Source organism: Phoenix dactylifera, chromosome 15 (genome assembly GCF_009389715.1).
Source record: "Phoenix dactylifera cultivar Barhee BC4 chromosome 15, palm_55x_up_171113_PBpolish2nd_filt_p, whole genome shotgun sequence".
Taxonomy (NCBI): domain Eukaryota; kingdom Viridiplantae; phylum Streptophyta; class Magnoliopsida; order Arecales; family Arecaceae; genus Phoenix; species Phoenix dactylifera.
This window is the reverse complement of record NC_052406.1, coordinates 7,049,934-7,069,365: the sequence shown is the minus strand read 5'-3', so window position 1 is coordinate 7,069,365 and position 19,432 is coordinate 7,049,934. Positions and strand designations below refer to the sequence as shown.

The window sequence follows — 19,432 nt, the reverse complement described above, 5'->3', positions numbered from 1 at the left end:
TGCCCTCATATAGAACCTTAATAACTTCTCAAACAAAAATGTACAAGATTTATGGAGAGTTCCCAAACCAGTGTGTCTGAGGGCTTTTTTGCACCTTCTGGATTTCTTTTTTTATTTTATCAATTAAAGATATTCAGTTCCGAATTAAGTAAATACGCTCAAAGGTAAAAGAGTTATGAGGTTGCAACAACTAACGACTACATTGGACAAAAACTTTAAGCCTAACATTTCAAAATTTCATAACTTATAAAAATATATCTTCCTCTACAATAGTAAGTGGGAATACTTAGGAATTCTCTAAAAGCAATATCCATATAAGGCTTTCTGAAATAAACCTAAATAAAAGGCTCATGAATGGTTTACCAACAATAGATACATATATAATTTGTTGTATATATATTAAAAACTATTAGCTTAGCTAGTTGGCACATCTCTTCAAAAAGCTTGCTCTTTAAGGAGGTCTAGGGTTCAAAATATGCATATTTCTAGTTTTATTACAATTAAGAGAGACTGACATGGAGGAGAAGGCCGGTAAGCAATCTATATTGATTTCTGGTTAGTAAGACTCAGGATGGGAAGCATTCTGAGCTCCCTATGAACAGACAACTTTAACTTAGAGAATTATGATTTAACCAAGGCCTCAATATTAGCATTGCAAAGATAACATCTTCTTCATCCAGGGCTACAAGTGAAAAATTGATGTAAGGTACATAACATCCTAAAATTATTTTTCTTGATCTCAAGGAAGTCATAGGAAGCCACAATAGCATCTTCTTCTACCAGCCTTATCTTCCGATTAAAATAATTATTAATATGAAAATAATATATTATACATATAAATATATATTAATTCTATAATAATAATTTATAAAATAATTTATAGAACTAACAAATATATTTTTATAAAATATAATAATAATTAATATATAAATAAGAATATTAATATTTTATTATAATATATTTTATATGATTAAAAATATATTTTTATAGAATATATAATAATTTTGATATTTTATGATGAGTGATGTTGAATTTGTATAAAATACTGGATACTTGGGATTTTTTTTTTTATGCTAAGGATACTTGGGATCCTTGAGCACTGGAAAATAGCATAACGAAGATTTTAAATCAACGATGATCGGATCAGCTGGGATAAAAATTACTGGTGATTCAGGATCATCTTGTGATTTCATTTTGTCGCCAAATGCCGCCATAAAGTTAAAAGCTATAAAATTTGGTGGTGCGGCCACGTGTCATCGCCGTAAGGGAGTTGGCTGTCGGCGAGCACCGATTCCACAGCTCCGGGCCCAGTGCTTTCATAAAATCCCTAAAAATAAGTCTCTGCGAAGAATAAACCATGGCACTGTTTTTTCTCTTAAAATCCACCTATTCTTTTGGCACTTTTTCTATCTTGAGATCTTGTCTCAAAACCCTTTGAAAAAAGAGTTCTCGATTCGAAAGCAAAGTCTAGATTTCCCCCAAAACTCAGTCGAGAATCTCGTACCAAAATTTCATGGAAAATAAATAATCCTATTCTCCTTCTTCCTAATGGTGAAGTAGTTTATTTCTACTAATTTTTCCCAGCTTTTCTCTACAAAATCTCTTCTTTGTTCTATATCCATAAAAAAAAAAAAAATCTGTTCTGTTCTCGATAAACCCTTCAAAGGAGGCATTTTTATGGCAGTTCCGGAGGAAACTGTGGTTCTGATCACAGGATGCTCTGAGGGCGGTATTGGATATGCGCTTGCCCGGGCCTTTGCTGCAGAGGGATGCCTTGTTGTTGCGACGAGCCGGTCTCTGAACTCCATGAAAAGCCTCGAGGATGATTCCAGGTTCTTTCTCCAAGAGATCGATGTTCTCTCGGAGGAAAGCATTCGGAGAGCTTTGACAAACACATTGGAGAAGTTTGGCCGGATTGATGTTCTTATAAACAATGCCGGGGTTCACTTGGTTGCGCCACTCGCCGAGGTTCCGATGTCTTCTTTCGAGCATGTCTTCAGTACTAATGTCTATGGTAATCATCTCTTTTTACCTGGTGGAAAATTGAAATTTTTTTTTTTGTTTTGTTGTTGTTCTTTAGTTTTGGTTATTGTGATCATGTACCATTGTGGTTGCCATGTGTTAATTTGGTGTGTATGTTATTTCTATGATTAATTGTATTGAAATTGTTGAATTGAAATGTTTTTGATTTTGAGAATTATTATTTGTGAATGAATATTTGCCTTTATGAAGTGATTTCTCTCGATTAGAGATCTGCCTTTCAATCGATACTGTTCGTGTCTTCAATGCTGCTTTGTGATATTGCTGACTTTTTCCCCCGATAATTAAGATCTGGAAACATTTCAAACATTACTTCCAAGTTAAAGGACACTGGGAAGATGGGGATTGGTGCTTCAAATAATCATTTCTTACAAACTTGAATGGTTTCTCTTTTATTTCTATCGGATCAGTTTGTTTCAAATAGGCTCCTTTATAGCACTATCAGAGGAACCAGTGGTACTTCTGATCACTGGCAACTCTGAGGGCCAGTTATAAGCTATACTGTTGCTAATCCTTTCCTTCAGAGGGATGCCTTGTGATCACTGCAAATTGATCTCTGAACTCCATGTAAATCCTCGAGAATAATTCCATCTTCTTACTACAGGAGCTTAATGCTCTTTTGAAGGAGGGCATTTGAAGAGCTCTGACAAACACATTGCATAATTTTGTCTGGATACATGTGCTTGTATCAACTTGGTGGAACTTTTGGTGTTTTTTTCTCCTTTTTTTTTTTCTGTGCAAAAGCCACCCAGCATGGATAAGGGGCTTGTGGTACTTATTTCATTGGGGTTGTATTTGTGAATGGTTTAATGGTTCCCATGAGTTAATTGGTTCATATTCCAATTCTCTCACTAGTTTTATGGAAATTGGTTATTGAGATCTCCTCAGATTTAAAAGTTATAGTTTTCTAGTGATTGTTGTTTAAACTGGATTTGTTTTGAGTGGAGAATCAGTGCTTAGTTTGGTGTCTCTCCATTTATATAATGTTGTCTGTAACATTGTGAACTTAGTTGCGCAAAGATCTCATTTCCCACTATTTAAGGTGGCATGTTACTAGTTCGTGGACCATGTGCTAGGAAACAGTCATTTGAATTTATTTCATAACTTCAGTGCCATGCTCAGTTATATTTTCATTAAAAGTGGAATATAGAAGCTGAATTTACAATTTTGGAAATTGTGTTTTAAGATTTCTGCAACACAAGTCCAACGTGGATCCAAAGTCATTCGAATATTATTGGGATTTTTTTTAAAAAAAAATCAGGTGAACTAGAGATTGATAGAAGAAATATTTGAGGGTACTTTTTGTTTGGCATAAGCTCTACTGAGAAAAGTTAACAATAACAAGCTTGATGGGACTAGAGGGCAAAGTCAGACAGAGTGCTAGAAAGGTCTTTGTGGATGGTATTCTTCATAGTAGGTTGCCTTCATTGATGCATGCTTTCTTGTGGTGAGCTTTACTATGGGAGGAGCATGTAATCGTCTTTCTTTTTAGACTAATTGTGCAGGTTTTTATAGCTTTAATATTTCTCCATGGTCCACAGTTGAATCTCTTGCGAGCTTCAGACCATGGACTTAACCTAGTTGGAGGTGAAGCTTCTATAAGTCTACTTTTGTGGTAACTTTCTCTAAGCATGTTCTTATAATTGCTTCATCTTTTACTATATTGCAATCGATTTGCAGAGAATAGAATTATGATAATTGCTATCAGAGCCTCAGGGTTAATGGTGAAAAAGACTATGAGCAACTTAATTTAGGGAACTTTAGTGCCAAGCCTGTTCTGCTTTATGGTAGCAAAACATGAACGATGTTAACAAAGACTTATGCAAGATGCGAAACAAGGTCAACTAAACAAGTATGCAAGATGATGAAGAGCAGATTGGGAATGACACTGAGCACTATCTGACCGTTACTCATATATACAATGCTATTTATTGGTATTTGACTCCTGATTATGGTTATAATCTGAGAGTGTTAATAACGTCATAAGTATTGTCTTTTTATCTTAAATAATAGAAGTACTTGTTCTACATGAGTGTGCGAATTAATATGGACCATTTGTATATGTTCAACAAGGATAGCAATAAGTTTCTAGTAGTGCAGTTGAGGTAGAGGACATAGCTATGGAGGATTTTTTTTTGCTAGCATATTGTCCTATTTTCTTAAGGAAACCTGCTTATGTTGCTGTACGGAAAGGATACCGTTGAGTTAGGGCCACAACAGACATTTTTCTTGCATAGATATGAAAGGAGCTCAGCAGTTAAGAATTTAATAATCAAGTGGATGCAGTGAGGGACATTAAAAGGCCAAAGGCAGAGTCCCCTCCCCATTCATTTGGGCATGGTATGAGCTGAACTTGTCTACTCAAAAACATTTTATGATTTTTGGGCTTGAACTGAGCCATGAGTATCGTGAGTTTGGATTTGCAAAAGTTTGCATTGAAGGAAGTTGTAGACATAGGAAGTTTAATGGTGAAGGGGAAACATAGGTCGGACTTACGTGTTTCCGTTATGGTTATGGCAATCTGATGTTGATATTTTAATCTTGGAATTATCCATTGGTTGAGCAAGCCATATAATAAATTTAATGTTTAATGTGTCTTCCTTGTTCCTTATCTTGATGAATCAGGTGGTCTCCCTCCCTTTTAATCAAAAAATAGTTTAATGTTTATTTTTTCCATATTTTAAGCAAAAATAACAGGTTCTTGGCGAAATTTGGAGTGCCAAAATAACATATTTTAGGCCTGTAGAAAGATCTAGAAGTACAAGGTTAAGTAAGTTCTAATAAGATTAAGCAGTTGTTGATGGAGTTCTATTTTTCTCAGAATGACCAAATCTAGGTGTCTCTAATGAAGTAGTTTGAGCAATGTTGTCACATCTACCTTGCTAAGGCATCTTGGTTATTCACCCTGTTTCGAATGGAGTAAACTGCTGGCTTTAAGCACTTGCTAATTACCATTGGTGCAATGTAGTTTGAGCATGAGGCTTAGGTGTCAAGTTTCCTAATGTCCCTGGTGACAAGTATATTTGGTTGAAAATCATATTGCTAATGAAGATCAATCCACTTTGCCACTTTGAATATTTGATAATAGAAAATCTGGCACTCATGTTAGTAATTCGTTTAGTAGGGGAACTCCATAAACCTATGCTACGTGTCTGCACTATGGGCATCTGTAAAAGATACCTGTTCTTAGAGTGCCAAAAGATGTTATTCTATGTTATGTTGAGTACAAATATTGACAATTATTGATGAGGGTTCTGGTAACACCTTCTTTCAGACTGATGGTTTGTACGATGAAAAGTACCTCCTGCCTTTGACCTTGGTTGTGCACAAAAAACTTTATGCTATTTCTAAATTGCTTTCATTATCTATTATTGTCCTGTTCCTAACATGTAATTATTTTGTTTATCTAAACAATTTGAGGGGTGCTTGGCTGAACCAAATTACTAGGCTTGATTTCTTTCTTAAGTAAAACAGCTTAATTTCTTTTCTATATTGGTTATTCCAAGGTTGGCGGAACCGTCCGGTTCGGGGCATCCCGAGCCGTACCGGCGGCAGACCAGGACAGCTCTGGCAAAAAAACGGAGACGCCGTCGCCGAAGAGGAGGAGGAGAAGAAGGAGAAGGAAAGAGAGGAAAAGAGAGAGCGAGCGGAAAAGGGAGGGAGAGAGAGAGGGAGGGAGGCTGGCGAAGGGTGGCGATTTGTCGATTTTACTTAAAAATCGCAAAACTTTTTAGTGGTCGGACCCTTGTCTCGAATGAAATAAGGGTCCGGCCGCAGCCTCCGCCACTTGCACCAGCGCCGGCCTTCGCCATTTGCACCAGCGCTGGCCTTCGCTACCCTCCGTCAACTTCCCTCCCTCTCCCTCTCCTCTCTCTCTCTCTCCCTCCCCCGCTCGGTCTCTCTCTTTTTCTCTCTCCCACGGTCTTCTGTGTCGGTACAGATCCGGTACGGCACGGTGCTGCCGTCTCGTGCCGCCGGACAACCGGTACGATGCCCGGTACCGGCACAGCAGACCCTGAGTTATTCTATTTGATTTGGCATGGCATTTTACAGCGATAATGATGGATAATCATTCCTAGCTGATTGTTGGCATGATCTTCTCTATTCATTTTATTGTTTTGCTTGCAGGTCCCATGAGGTTAATTCAAGCTGTAGTTCCCCACATGGTAACGAGGAGAAAGGGTAAGATAGTAAATGTGGGAAGTATTACTGCCTTGGCTCCTGGACCATGGGCAGGTGTTTATTCGGCATCGAAAGCTGCTCTTCATGCATTAACTGATACTTTGAGGTCTATACGAGTACGCTTTATTTAATTTTCTTATCCATGGAATTCCAGAAAGCTTTTCCCATGTTTATTGCCTTCTAGTTGCCATATTTTAATTCTAGTTTTAACCACTCGCCGGTTCTTATCTTACTGGATGATGGTTTGAATATGTAATGGGCTTGCCAACAATAAAATTGATAAGAATGATTGCTGAAAGAGTTTGGCAAATATGTCATGCTATATTAATCCTAACCTACTGGTACCATCAATTGCTTTGTTACCTTATGCATGATTAATGAACACATTTTAGTTAAAAATTATGCCATCGTAAATTTTCCTTTCACTCTGGTGATTCAAATGCATTCTAAGTGTACCAACCAAGATAAGATATGATTCCATTAGAGAAGAATAGTTGTTGTGGCTCTTTAAATCTAGTATTTACAGAGCAGGCATTTCATGTGGAAGTCAGTAAAAAAAAGGGTTGTTTGTTATTTATAGAAATATGATGCCAGGTGTTCTATAGTTGGGTGATGTCACAGAAAAACTGGCTCCGTTTGGTTCCCTTATCATGGACTTCTATTTTTGGGTCATCAGACATTAGATTGTTTGTCAGACAAGCTTTTTATTGTCTTATCATCTGAATATTCCTGCCTATTGTGTTTGAAATGATTTAGGTCATGGTACAGTTATGTTATAAATTTGTAATTCCATATCAAAGTTAGGCTCACTGCATCAACTTTATTTGTTTTCCTTTGAAGGGGTAAATTTTGAAACCCTGAACTATATGTCTCAAGATATTTGCTATACCATGTAAATATATCAGCAAAGATTATTTAATCAGTCCTTTGCATCTAACGAAGTTTTCTTGGTTAACAAATATTAATATCATTGTGGTAAATTAATGTGTCACCTTTTTACTCAAAAAATGTTGATGTCATTTTTACCATATTAGCCAATACTTTGACATCTTGATATTGGCTTAATCTCGGACACTCAAAATTTCTTAGCTTCCATCTTGGCCAAGATTAACCAGAATCTCTATTCATCAAATAGCCAGATATCGAAGATTAAATGCCTTGCTCTTGTTTATTAACTTCTTCTGTAATCTAGTTCATGATGCTTATTTTCATAGACCACTTTGTACTTGGCTCCTGCTTAGTTCTATAAGTTTTAAAAATTCCACCAGCGTATGATATGCTGTAATACATTATTTCAGATTGGAACTCCAAACTTTTGGCATCAGTGTCATAAATATAGTTCCTGGTGCTATCAGATCAAACTTGGGAAATTCTTCAATAGCTACCTACAGCCGGATGCCCGAATGGAAGTTCTACAAACCATTTGAGGCTTCAATCCGAGCAAGGACTGATATCTCTCAGGGCCCCGGGTCTGCACCAGCAGAAGAGCTTGCAAAAAAGACTGTTGCATTGGTACTCAAGAAGAACTCACCAGCATGGTTCTCTTATGGCCGTTTCTCTACAATTCTAGCAATCCTCTACTACCTCCCACTATCTATTAGAGACTACTTCTATAGGAAGGCTTTGAAATGTTAAATGGGGTGTTTGCTTCTCTATAGTTCAATGGAGTTAAAGTGGTAATGTAGGTAGGCATGTAAATGGTCTTGGAGCAGATCATCTCCGTGCGGAGTATTAGAGCACTGTAATGTTGTGGTTCATGCTGTAACCAAAAGCATGTGTTACTTATATAAGAATGATCGGTGTACTCAATTACTCATGCTTCTCTTTTATTGCTTTGGTTGGTCAGCTGTTGTTCTCTTTTTCCAGTGCATGTGCCGGCTGCCAAACCCTAATCCTGTTGGCATTTTATCTACTGCTTTTCTTAGGCCAAAAATCCGATCTTTTTAGTGTTCTCCTTGTGGCTAAGAAACAAAACTGAGTTCTGTATTGGCATAATAGGCATCGCCTTTCCGGCGGCTCATAATATAGCATAAGATTTGGTTTGCCGGTGGTTGCACGACAATTGTTTATATAGCACATCGCATGGTCGCCACCGGCATAAAAATATTGCTTTAGACAGGTTATTGGATACTATTGTATAATTTATGTCGTGTAATACTGCTGGTTTGGATGCTATATTTTCTTTCTAAAACAACTTGTGGTGTTAGTTTCCAGATTGGGTGCTGCTAGCTTATGGAGACAAAAAGGTAGAGTCAGGGAGGAGGAAGGCCCTTTTTGGTTAGGATATGTAAAGGTCTTATAAACTTTTAATACCATGTAAACAGCATGCCCTTTTTTTAAGTTTTTCTCCCCTCTTATTTCTCTTTCAATATTCTTGTTGCAAAAGCTCATTTCAAACCGCACCGACCATATTTGTTGAAATTATTTCAATTGCTATATATATAAAATATCCGCTTAAAAAAAAAAAAATATAGTGATCTCAAATATATATATATATATATATATATATATATATATATATATATATATATATATTTGAGATTACTATTTTTTTTTTGCTAAAGCGGATATTTTGTACATTACGAGTACGGATACACTCAATAGAATCAGCAAAAAATAAGTCACAAACAACTCTTCCTCTCCGGCGCATAGGGTGCTTCCGGCATGCCTGTCCACATATGCAGCCACCCAGTCCGCCGTCTCATTGGCCTCTCGGTACACATGCTTAGCCTGAAAGGTCACTTCATCTCTTACCATCGCCAAAATGTCTTGAAGCAAAGGGTGTGCCCCTCTACCAATGTACGGGCCCTCTTGAATCCAGCTGATCACGATGGCCAAGTCACTCTTCAGCATGATGAAGCTAGTCTGAAACACTTGCCGCGCATGACACAGACTGGTCTAAGCCGCCGCAACTCTGCTTTAGAAATCGAGATGTTAAAGATTTAGCAGCTATCGGTAATCAGTATATCTCTCATTCTCCAACCCCTTTAGCACGTACTAAATTATTTTTTACCACTCTAATTAGCCATGTCACCCAATTTTGAAACCACTATCCTAAGTTGTCATCAATGCTCCATTTAGTATCCTTCGTATAATTATTGCGTTAAGTATTTATAATCTCTTTACTATATGATGCAAACAATCAGATTTCACTTTCAACATTAAACTACTTCGTCGCCTCTCATTTGTTGCAGAAGTAAAAAAGATTAAGGATTTTTGTACATACCACACATAAGATTTTAACAAAATTACATGAAGACCTTCCCTTATCTCTCTCTCTCTCTATAAATCAATCAAGGTAATATCGACCCTTTTTATAGAAAGCACCTTGGGCTCGTTTGGTTCGCGGGAAGTATTTTTCCTTCTAGGAATATGATTCCTGGAAATCAGATTCCTAGGAAGAGGATACCTAGGAAAGCACTTTTGGCATGTTTGGTTAACCATGGAAAAGTGACAAATTTCCAAAGTGCTTATGTTTGGTTGACCATCCCACTTTCCTAGGAAAGTTATGTATAATTTCTATTATGCCCTTAATAAAAATTAGGTCTTTAATGCCTCTTTAATGCTTCTTTAATGCTGAAGGGTCTTTTTGGGAAAAAATAAAAAAGGAGTGATTCCCACCTCATGGGAAAGTAACTTTGCCATGTTTCTCATGGGAAAGACTTTCCCATGAAATGTGGGAATCATATTCCCATGGGAATACAACTTTCCCATCTCTCTCCTTTGAAAACTCCAATCAAACAAGAGGCATTTCATTACTTTCCCGTTGACCATACTTTCTCCCCTCCCTTTCCTGCGAACCAAACGAGCCCCTTGTGTTAGGCTGACTTTAATACGATAGTGGATGACTTTTTTGTTTTTGGGTTGGCGTTCGGTGGAATCCCTGCAAGCTAGGGACAAATTACCGTCGTTCTGATTGTTATCAAAAAAAAAAAAAATCTCATTCTTATTTTGATTATAAGATTTGAGTGAAAATAGCCTGGCTCGACCTGCCCGGTCTGGTTTCGAGCAGCTTCTTCCTTCCTCCTCCTTGTCCTTGACGACGGCGGCGGAGGACGACCAGCGCCACCTTTCCGGCGGCTCATGCGGTATGTCAAATCTCCCTCCCTCTCTATATCTATCTTTATCTCTCTTCCGACTGCCCGCCCTACTCCACCGCTGCACCACCCCCACCGCCATCGCCACCGGACTTACTACCGCCGCCTCCTCCTCCTCCGGCCTCCAACGCTGCGGCACGGCCACCACCATGACTCTTCCTTCTTCCCCATCCTTGCGCCACCAAGACTGGAGAGATAAGATATCCTGGGCCTGCAGGATAAAAGCGGACCCGGTTCGGGCTAGGAAGGAAAAAAAGCCCCAAGTCCGACCGTGCCGGGCTTATCGAATGATGTTTTATTTTGTCTTTTTAGAATCCTAGTTGTTGCATCCAAATTTATATCTGTCAAGTACAGATCGCTCATTGCTCCCAGTTAGAGCTAATTCTGTGCCTGTTTCTGATTATCTTGCAATTACTGTGCGATGTCCAGAGAACTATTTTTCGACATCTAGAGGATCTAATGGATTCACTTTTGCCACTTTGTTCAGGATCATTTACTACTTGCTTCCAAGCAATCTTAATGGTGTAGTTCCATCAGCATTATGAGGGCCTTGTCCACTTCATGCTTGTAAGTCCTTTTCTTTTCTTTTGAAGATCATGTTCAATTGAGTAATTCCATATGATTAGTATCTGAAAGTGGCTGGTTTGTGACTGCTATATGATTGCCGGCTTTTCTCAATATTTGGATGTTTTTGTCTTGTAGAAAATATACATCATTTGTCATGTTCGATCTTAAACTTTCCTTGGTGTCATTTTGCAGGTACATCGATTTCTTGGCCGTTGAGTATAGCTGGCAATTTATGCACATTTATGGTAATGATCCTGAAGAGGCTAGGTGCACTTCTGCAGCAGTGCTCCAAAACCAAGGCTTCCAACCATGGCGCCGCCGTTCATGCTGTTATCATCAAAATGGGTTTGGGATCTGACCTCGTTCTCTCCAACCATCTAATCAACATGTATGCTAAGTGCAACAATTTTAAAGCTGCACATAAAGTTTTTGATGAGATGCCCAACAGAAACCTTGTCTCATGGTCAGCTATGATTGCTGGCTACGATCAGTCTGGCAATCCTTTAATGGCTCTAAATCTCTTTGCTCGAATGCAACTCCTGCCCAATGAATACATCTATGCCAGTGTGCTCAGTGCATGTGCAAGCATTTTGGCCCTGAATCAGGGAAAACAGGTTCATGCCCACTCACTCAAGTCTGGATATGATAACGTTTCTTTCGTTTTCAACTCTCTTATGTCCATGTACATGAAATGTGGTTGCTTTGATGATGCCTTCATCATCTTTAGCAGTGTCTCAGAACCCAATTCCATATCTTATAATGCGATGATCACAGGTTTTGCGGAGAGCTCGCAACTTGAAAAAGGTCTGGAGTTGTTCAGACTAATGAACCAACGAGGTCTGCATCCAGATCAGTTCTCTTGTGTGGCTGTGTGTGGAATTTGCACCACGTTGGAGGATTTGGAAACAGGACGAGAACTCCATTGCCAAACGATCAAGCTTGGGGTTGACAGTTCAGCATTTGTTGGCAATGTTATTTTGACCATGTACTCAAGATGCGGTTCAATGGAGGAGGTAGAAAGAGTCTTCCGATCAATCACAAAGAAGGATGTCATTACCTGTAATACATATATTGTTGCGTGTTCCCATTGTGGACAACCTGCCAAAGGTTTGATGGTTTATAGAGAGATGGAGGAGATGGAAAATGCCTTCGGGATCAGGCCTGATGACTTCACATTAGCCAGTGCTCTGGCTGCTTGTGCCGAGCTTGCTTCAATCCAGTATGGTCATCAGATCCATGCTCGTCTCATTAGAACTAGGATTCATTTAGATGTTGGAGTTGGCAATTCGGTCATCAACATGTATGCCAAGTGCGGTTGCATTGCATATGCTCATCATGTATTTCAACGCCTCCTCAACCGAAATCTGGTTTCTTGGAACACAATGATCGTTGGGCTTGGAAATCATGGCTATGGGAAGAATGCTGTGGAAATTTTTGAGCAGATGAAGACAGCAGGTGTGCAGCCGGACTCTGTCACATTCATTGGGCTTCTAACAGCTTGCAGCCATGCAGGATTAGTAGATCAAGGTTTAGCTTATTATAATTCCATGCAGGAAATTCATTCTATATCTCCCAAAATCGAGCACCTGTCCTGTTTAGTTGATATGCTGGGTCGAGCTGGGAGATTAGAAGAGGCTGAAGTATATGTTAAAGTGTCTTCTTTTGTGAATGATTTGGTCATTTGGGGTAGTTTGCTGTCTTCATGTCGGCTTCATAAAGATGTCATTGTTGGGGAAAGGGTAGCAAGAAAGCTGCTGGAGCTTCAACCTAGCACGAGTTCACCATATGTGCTCTTGTCAAATTTGTATGCTTTAGATGGGAGATGGGATGGAGTTGCAGAAGCGAGGAGGCTATTGAAGGGCAGCGGAGTGAAGAAAGAGCCGGGTCATAGCTTAATTCAAATAAAGGGCATTAGCGAAAAGTTTACAGCCGGAGATTTTTCACATGCTAGAATTGAAGAAATAGTAGAAACTTTGGATAATTTAAATTTGAAGGCAAAAAGGTTTCATTTATAGTTATTTTTTTAATTATTTAATTTATCTATTGTTAGCCTGGTGAAGAGAAGATGTTGTATCAGACTTCATATTTTGTTCCAGTGCAATCAAACTCCCGAAAGATATGACAGATACAGCTGTGTACTAAAATCGTCATATATTTAAACCATCAATAACCTAGCTCTTGCTTTGGCAAGATGGACAGAAGGCTTTCACTGTCAAATATTAGACTTAGTATTTTTGACCCCCTGTTTTCTTGGATGGCTACCAAAATCCAGAAGTATTTAAATCCCATTTTATGGTTAGGCTTGGATTGTCATTCTAAATATTTCAGAAATTTGAACTTTAATTCTTTTGTGAACAAGACCTGGAAGACTTGGTCATTAACTACTAAAGGTAGCTAAAATTATCGTTCTCATTTTTTTTTTTTGAGAAAAATGTGAATTTCTCACCACCATCTCATTGCAAGTATGAAATGATACAACAGGGAACTCACAAAATAGACCCCCTGAAAGAAAGAAAAAGAAAGAGAGGAGGAAAGAAAAAGAAGAAAAGAGGGGAGGAAGGGAAGAAAAAGAAATGGAGCACAAGGAGGCTTCAGACGACCCTAAACAGGTGAGAACAGACTCCTTATCATTCCTCATCTTGCCCCGTGAAGCTTTGCTTTCGCCTCTGCCGCTTCATCTCCTCCACAAGATGAGAGGGGGAAAAACTCTAGAGGGGGGGATATGGGGCAAGGGGAAAGAGTTAATGTTCAGAACTTGGTATTCAATTTTCTGCCCTTATCTACATGCTCAACAATTTCCTTGTGAGCTACTTATCATTATGAATATGCTCTTCAAATGCTCAACAGACAAGATCTGTAAATGAGGTAAAAGTCTGCCACTAGCCTAATCAATAGTAACAGTACTTCTACCATCTGCTTTTTTGTATCAGCAGCAGGATAGATGTTGATCATTCTGGATTTATTCAGGAATTTGCTGTGGTTGTCTTTATGTAAGCACAGAATGCCGATAGGTGTATACCGTTTAGAATACAAACATGCAGTTGACTCTTGCTCTACCTTTCCCAAGTCCCATCATCTCTATTGGCACTGTCCTCACTTTTGAACCGTATATAAGACACCTGGTGCTTGTGAATTGTGATCAAGGCTGCAAACTCTTAATTCTAAGAGCATAGTTTCATGCATAATGCCTTCAATAATTATTATCTTTTAAAACACAGAAAGCATGGTCCATGATAACTTTGTCATTCAATTATTCACCTGGTTTTGAAAAGCTACACCTTGTCTCATTTCCTATTTGAATTGATAACATTTAGTTGCCTCCTTGTAGAATTCATTAAATGTGGAAACAGAGGCCTCGATACCACTCTCCCAATCATATGCTCTACAAGATGAAGAGAACCCTGATATTTCCAGAAAAGGGGAGGGTGCCGATGCCTTAGCAATGTTTTCCAAGAATAAACAGGTTATTTCATGGCAAGAACCTTTACATTGTAAATGCATTTTCTACTATTATGATACTTAGTCAACATCCATTTTGCCTTTCAAAAAGCTCTTGGTTGCTTTCTTTTGTGATAATGAAGGCTTCAGTATCTACAATTGAAAAACCAGAGGACAAGAAAACTTCTAAAGATGGAAAAATAATACTTGATTTAATGGAAGCTATTCGTGCTACTGAAAGAAAGCAAGCTGAAGCAGACGCTTATATCTTTGCTGAGGAGAAAAGGAAGCTAAAGGTTTGCTTTCCTGAATGTTAGAAGTTATTTGCAAATCTTTGGTGTGTTTGTTTGTTTTTGTGTATGCATGCATGCAGTGCTGTATGGACTTTTCTAGCATAGTATGGCACATGCAAAGGAATGTGAAAAATATAACTTATCTGATGAGAAAGAGATATCCAAATTATGGTACATGATGTATCACTAAAATGATAAAAGAAGGTAGCAATAATAGTATGGCACATGCAAAGGAATGTAAAAAATATAACATATCTGATGAGAAAGAGATATCCAAATTATGGTACACGATGTATCGCTAAAATGATAAAAGAAGGGTGGCTTGGTGCACGAGGCTCTTGCAATTGCAGGGTCTGGGAGGGTCAAATGTACAATAAATTTTCTTTAGATATTGTTTTTAGATTTTTTTTAAAAAAATATAGGTGCATTTTTGTACAATAAATTTGTATTGCTTCGGCATCACACAGTTTGATGATTAAATTCCTCTAGTCCATTCCTTGTTTCAATATTTTGTTAATTTAGAAATCATAAGAGCACCACCATTTTTCCCCATAAACTACTGGTCTTAATCTCTTCAGAATGATTTTTGTTCAAACTTGTTACTTTGTTCATTTATTGTTACCAAGATATAGAATGTCAATAAAACCCATAGTTTCTTACCTTTAAAATTTTGATAACAATGCACTTTTTTCAGGCTAATTTCCTTTGCCTCTACATTACACAATTCAATTATAAAAATCCTCTAATCAGTTTTTGTTTTGATATTTTTCTAGTTTAGAACAGTGCCTATCTTTCTCGATAATCTAATGATCTGAAATCAGTAAATAAATTTCGTTCAAACTCTTCTGTTTCTGAATGATCTAGTTAACTGAACCTTTAAGTCGTAGATATTTTTCTTTCTAAATGAGATGTATAATATATAGTGATCTTGTTGTTTTATGAACTTCCTACATTGATCAATGATCCATATCCAAAAGATCACATTGATATTGATGTCAATATTGACATTCCATTAGTTATTTTTATATGTACCTATCATATCATATTTTATTCAAAGAAGTCATTTACTGCACTAAATATGCCGGCTCAGATAAGGAAACAAAAGTTGTGAGATAGCTTCACTTGGCAAGTCTCTACAAGGCATTGACAGATCCTCTTTTAGATTCAGCACTTGCATCTCTTCCAAAAGAAACACTAAACTAAGGAACAAAGTAAGATGCAATTGAATTAAAAGGCAAGTCAGATTATTCCCTTAGACTCATGGTTGCTTAGCTTGCATTTTCATTGCTCTTGCTACTGCTGATTTGCTGCTATTGTAGATTTCTGTATGAGTGCATCATTATCTACTTGTGGCAAAATTGATTGCATGTATTTGTTGTATTTAAATTGGTGATAGAACTTTCTATGTCATTTACATATGCTCGAAGACTGCTAATCTATCTTCTTTTCCTCAGCATAATTTTTTATGAGTATCAATTGATAGTGATCTACAATACCAGTATGTTAAATCAGAGGTTTGCTGATCTTGTTTTGTCTTTTATTACAATAATGGAATGTATTCATTTGCATGTTGATAATGCATGAAGGGATTAGAGAATTCCATAAGAAGAAGATAAAATTGTGAACTTGTAAATAAAGCATTATTCTTGTGTTGCAGAGGTTCTAATTCATGAGCAAAGGAGGGCCTTTTCTTCAATGCTATTATTTTCTCAGATCTTTGGCTTTCTGTAGGGTCATAGGCAATGTCCTATGCAATGGGGGGTCGGCCTGATCAATAACCCAACCATGACAAAGGCAGATCAAATCCATGTCCTTGATACAACCATCAAGAGACTTTACGAGCTTGCTAAGCTGGCAGTTGGGAGAACTTGTGCAGGCATGTGTTTAGTCTCACATTAGTTGTTTTGTGGAGATCTAAGGTACTTAAGCAGGTCTGATGACCCCAAATGATAACATTTTGGCCACGTTTTCTCGAGTAAGGTCTTAGGTCGTTATAAATAGTATCAAAGCAAACCCAACCCCTCGTTCATGTGCCTAAGGGACTGCAGCACAGTCCTTTTGAGGCTAACCACAGTGAGAGATTTTAGTGTTTCAATGAATTCTACCATTTCCTCTCGCCATTTAGTGTGATGGCTACTAGTAAATGCTCTTATGCTTCTGTTCATCACTATTATATGCATGCTAACCTGTTGGAGAATTGCATAGAATTTTTGAAATCTATTCCTTTTTTTTCCTAAAAATGCGAGGTTTAACTAATTGGTGGCACTTGATTAATCACCCATAGAATTTCCACTTTTCTTTAGCCTTCTGTTTTCTTTTGGTTTCAATTGATGCTTCATGCCTTTTTATCTTTTTACTCAGGGATATGATTTTTCAACTGCGCTTAGGCACCTGATTTAGGGACAGCTCTTCATTGCAGTTTGATTCCTTAAAGTGAACCCTTAGCCTTATCCCAGCTGGGGGTGGTGGCATCCTTGCTCATACTGTAGCTCACATTGAATCTTCAACAATGGTAACATAATGTAGCAGCATGTTGCTTTGAACAAGGGATGCAATTCATCTACCAAAGTAAATATTACAAAAATAACTTTATATGGACTATTAAGAGTTAAATTCTTTTCCTTCTGGTCATTATTTAGGGGCCTATAACTTGGCAGTGCTTTCACATTCAGGACAACATCTGTTGATTTTTTCCAATGCAATGATTTAGCCACCTGTGGGTCTAGAGTGATCAAATCATTAGAACTCTTATAATCAGTAGGATATTGATCATAAATGTGGAGTATGCTTTTAATTCCTTTTCCATTCGTTTTAGATGAAAGAAGATCAATCTGGCTGCGGCCTCGAGTCTGACATCACTGAAGTCAAGAACTTTTTGGTAGAGGAATAATTTGCAGAAGCAGCAGATGTCTTGGAAGGAGGAGTTCATTGCAGCCAAGCAGAGGAAATCGTCATCGAGTGGGTGAGGCAAGCAAGGAATCACGCTATTGCAGAGCAAGCGCTCTCTCTTCTTCAAGCATACGCCACATCTATTACCTTTGCCTCTACACCTAGATGGTTTACCATTCCGACGGTCCATGTAGGTCCTTTTGGTTCATGTTACGACCCTCACATTACCATTACTGCTGCCTGAGTACTCAATCAGTCTGGTTTGGACTGAGAATAAAATTTTGTTCCTTTCGTTTTTGGGGTTATTTGCCCATTGTGAGATGGATATTCAAATACAATTTACAGACGAGTGAAATTTTTTTATTAGTTATCACTAGGAAATGCAGAGTTGTGATTTCAGCATGTGGTGTACTCAAGATTATCCCATTATTCGCATTGAAAAAGGGATGGTAAGTTGCTTTTAACCATTCAGAGTAGTAAGAAGTCAATGCTGTTTTCTCTCTTCCCACTCTCTCCCCCACGAGAGAGAGAGAGAGAGAGAGAGAGAGAGAGAGAGAGTTTCAGTATCTTGTGCAAGATATGCTGAGAATTGAGTTAGGTGGAAGGATTGAGTGAAAGGCACGTCCTACCAAACGGCAGGAAAATAAGACAGTGGGTGCAAAGAGTTGCAATCATTAGGGGAGAATTAAAAAGGATGCCAAACATCTTGTGGTAGGAAATGTGGTGGTCCTTGCTTGTTTGGACTATTTAAGATATCATTTCTTTTGACTTTCATTATCTATCTTGGTTGTGAAATAAGAGCCAGCATGGGCACATTTTGATGATGCATGATAGATTGCCTAAAATTGACTTGAATATCTAAAATAAGTGATCATTAAAATCCCTTTGGATGAATTATTAAGTGCCACTCACTGTTCACCACTTTAATCGCAATCTATATATCCAAAAATTGACTCTTTGAAGTCCTTGTAACACATGATGGACCATTTTAATTGCCATCTTCGATTGGTTTCATAATTGGAAGCTGTCATTTAATTTAGAATATATATCGATAAGCTGAAAACTCTTCTTTTAGATTTTTAATTCAATCATGCTTGCTTGCACATCGGGTCAACATGGAAGAAAGCATGCTTTATTTACATGTAAGAGTCCATGAGTGACCTCAGCCACTCATGGTAACAACCATGTTCTAGGAAGCATACTGACGTAATTTGTAGTTCCAGGCTCAACTTGGAAAAAATCCAAGCAAATTCATGGCTAATAAAATTGCCATAAATTCTTAAAATAGTTTATAACAATCCAGGATCTCACTCAAAATGGCTAGTTGGAAGGTATTCTTTGGGTCTTCTAATCTAAGTACCCAAAATCTACTTAGTGAATAACGATGTAGGATTAAACACACGCTTGCATGGGCCGTGGTCGGCCTTAATGGATCCGTGTTGCAGTGTTCCCTAGTTCATATAAGTTATGGGTTGCGTCTGCTGATATTATTTATAACAACTCAGGATCTCACCCATAATGGCTATTCGGAAGGTGCTATTTGAGTTTCTTAATTCTGTATAAGTACCCAACATCTATCTAGCGAATAACCGATGTGAGACTAAACACACGCCAGCACGGATCCTCACATAACTGAAAATGGATCAAAATGGTGCGATTAAAAGATTCATTTCACCTTGCTTCATAATCTGGCCATTGAGGATGATCTTGGGAGTCGCACTCTTGAAGCTAAGCAAAAGTTACGCTTCTTGCCATGGCTTTACAATTTCAATTTAATCATTGGTACGTGCCCAACTACTTGACATCGACTTGTTTCATACCACTATACCAGAAAAAAAAAGGACAAAAAAATAAAAGAAAGGCCAAGAGCCACTTATAACAGCAACATAAGAGCATTAATAAATTATACCAAATAGCACAAAACAC

General features: G+C 37.9%; 2 protein-coding genes across 20 annotated transcripts; both read left to right on the top strand.

The window, feature by feature from the left end:
• The first annotated feature begins 1,339 nt into the window (after positions 1-1,339).
• LOC120113273 (short-chain dehydrogenase RED1) lies at positions 1,340-8,067 on the top strand. Of its 2 annotated transcripts, XM_039134288.1 has the most exons (4): positions 1,340-1,551; positions 1,685-2,014; positions 6,169-6,328; positions 7,521-8,067. In XM_039134288.1, the coding sequence occupies exons 2-4, from the start codon at positions 1,807-1,809 to the stop codon at positions 7,855-7,857; spliced, it is 705 nt and encodes a 234-aa protein (XP_038990216.1). In that variant the 5' UTR covers positions 1,340-1,551; positions 1,685-1,806; the 3' UTR covers positions 7,858-8,067. The 2 variants fall into 2 exon arrangements, with proteins under 2 accessions (XP_038990216.1, XP_038990214.1); XM_039134286.1 differs by having other exon boundaries at positions 1,340-2,014.
• Positions 8,068-10,035: 1,968 nt separating this feature from the next.
• LOC103707879 (pentatricopeptide repeat-containing protein At4g33170) lies at positions 10,036-17,887 on the top strand. 18 transcript variants are annotated; one of them, XM_039134283.1, is made up of 10 exons: positions 10,036-10,310; positions 10,807-10,886; positions 11,079-11,500; positions 11,661-13,276; positions 13,368-13,495; positions 14,215-14,349; positions 14,468-14,620; positions 16,349-16,493; positions 16,979-17,129; positions 17,433-17,887. In XM_039134283.1, the coding sequence occupies exons 4-9, from the start codon at positions 13,078-13,080 to the stop codon at positions 16,984-16,986; spliced, it is 768 nt and encodes a 255-aa protein (XP_038990211.1). In that variant the 5' UTR covers positions 10,036-10,310; positions 10,807-10,886; positions 11,079-11,500; positions 11,661-13,077; the 3' UTR covers positions 16,987-17,129; positions 17,433-17,887. The 18 variants fall into 18 exon arrangements, with proteins under 18 accessions (XP_038990211.1, XP_038990210.1, XP_038990213.1 ...); XM_039134282.1 differs by having other exon boundaries at positions 16,979-17,185; XM_039134285.1 differs by lacking the exon at positions 16,349-16,493.
• The last annotated feature ends 1,545 nt before the right edge of the window (positions 17,888-19,432 follow it).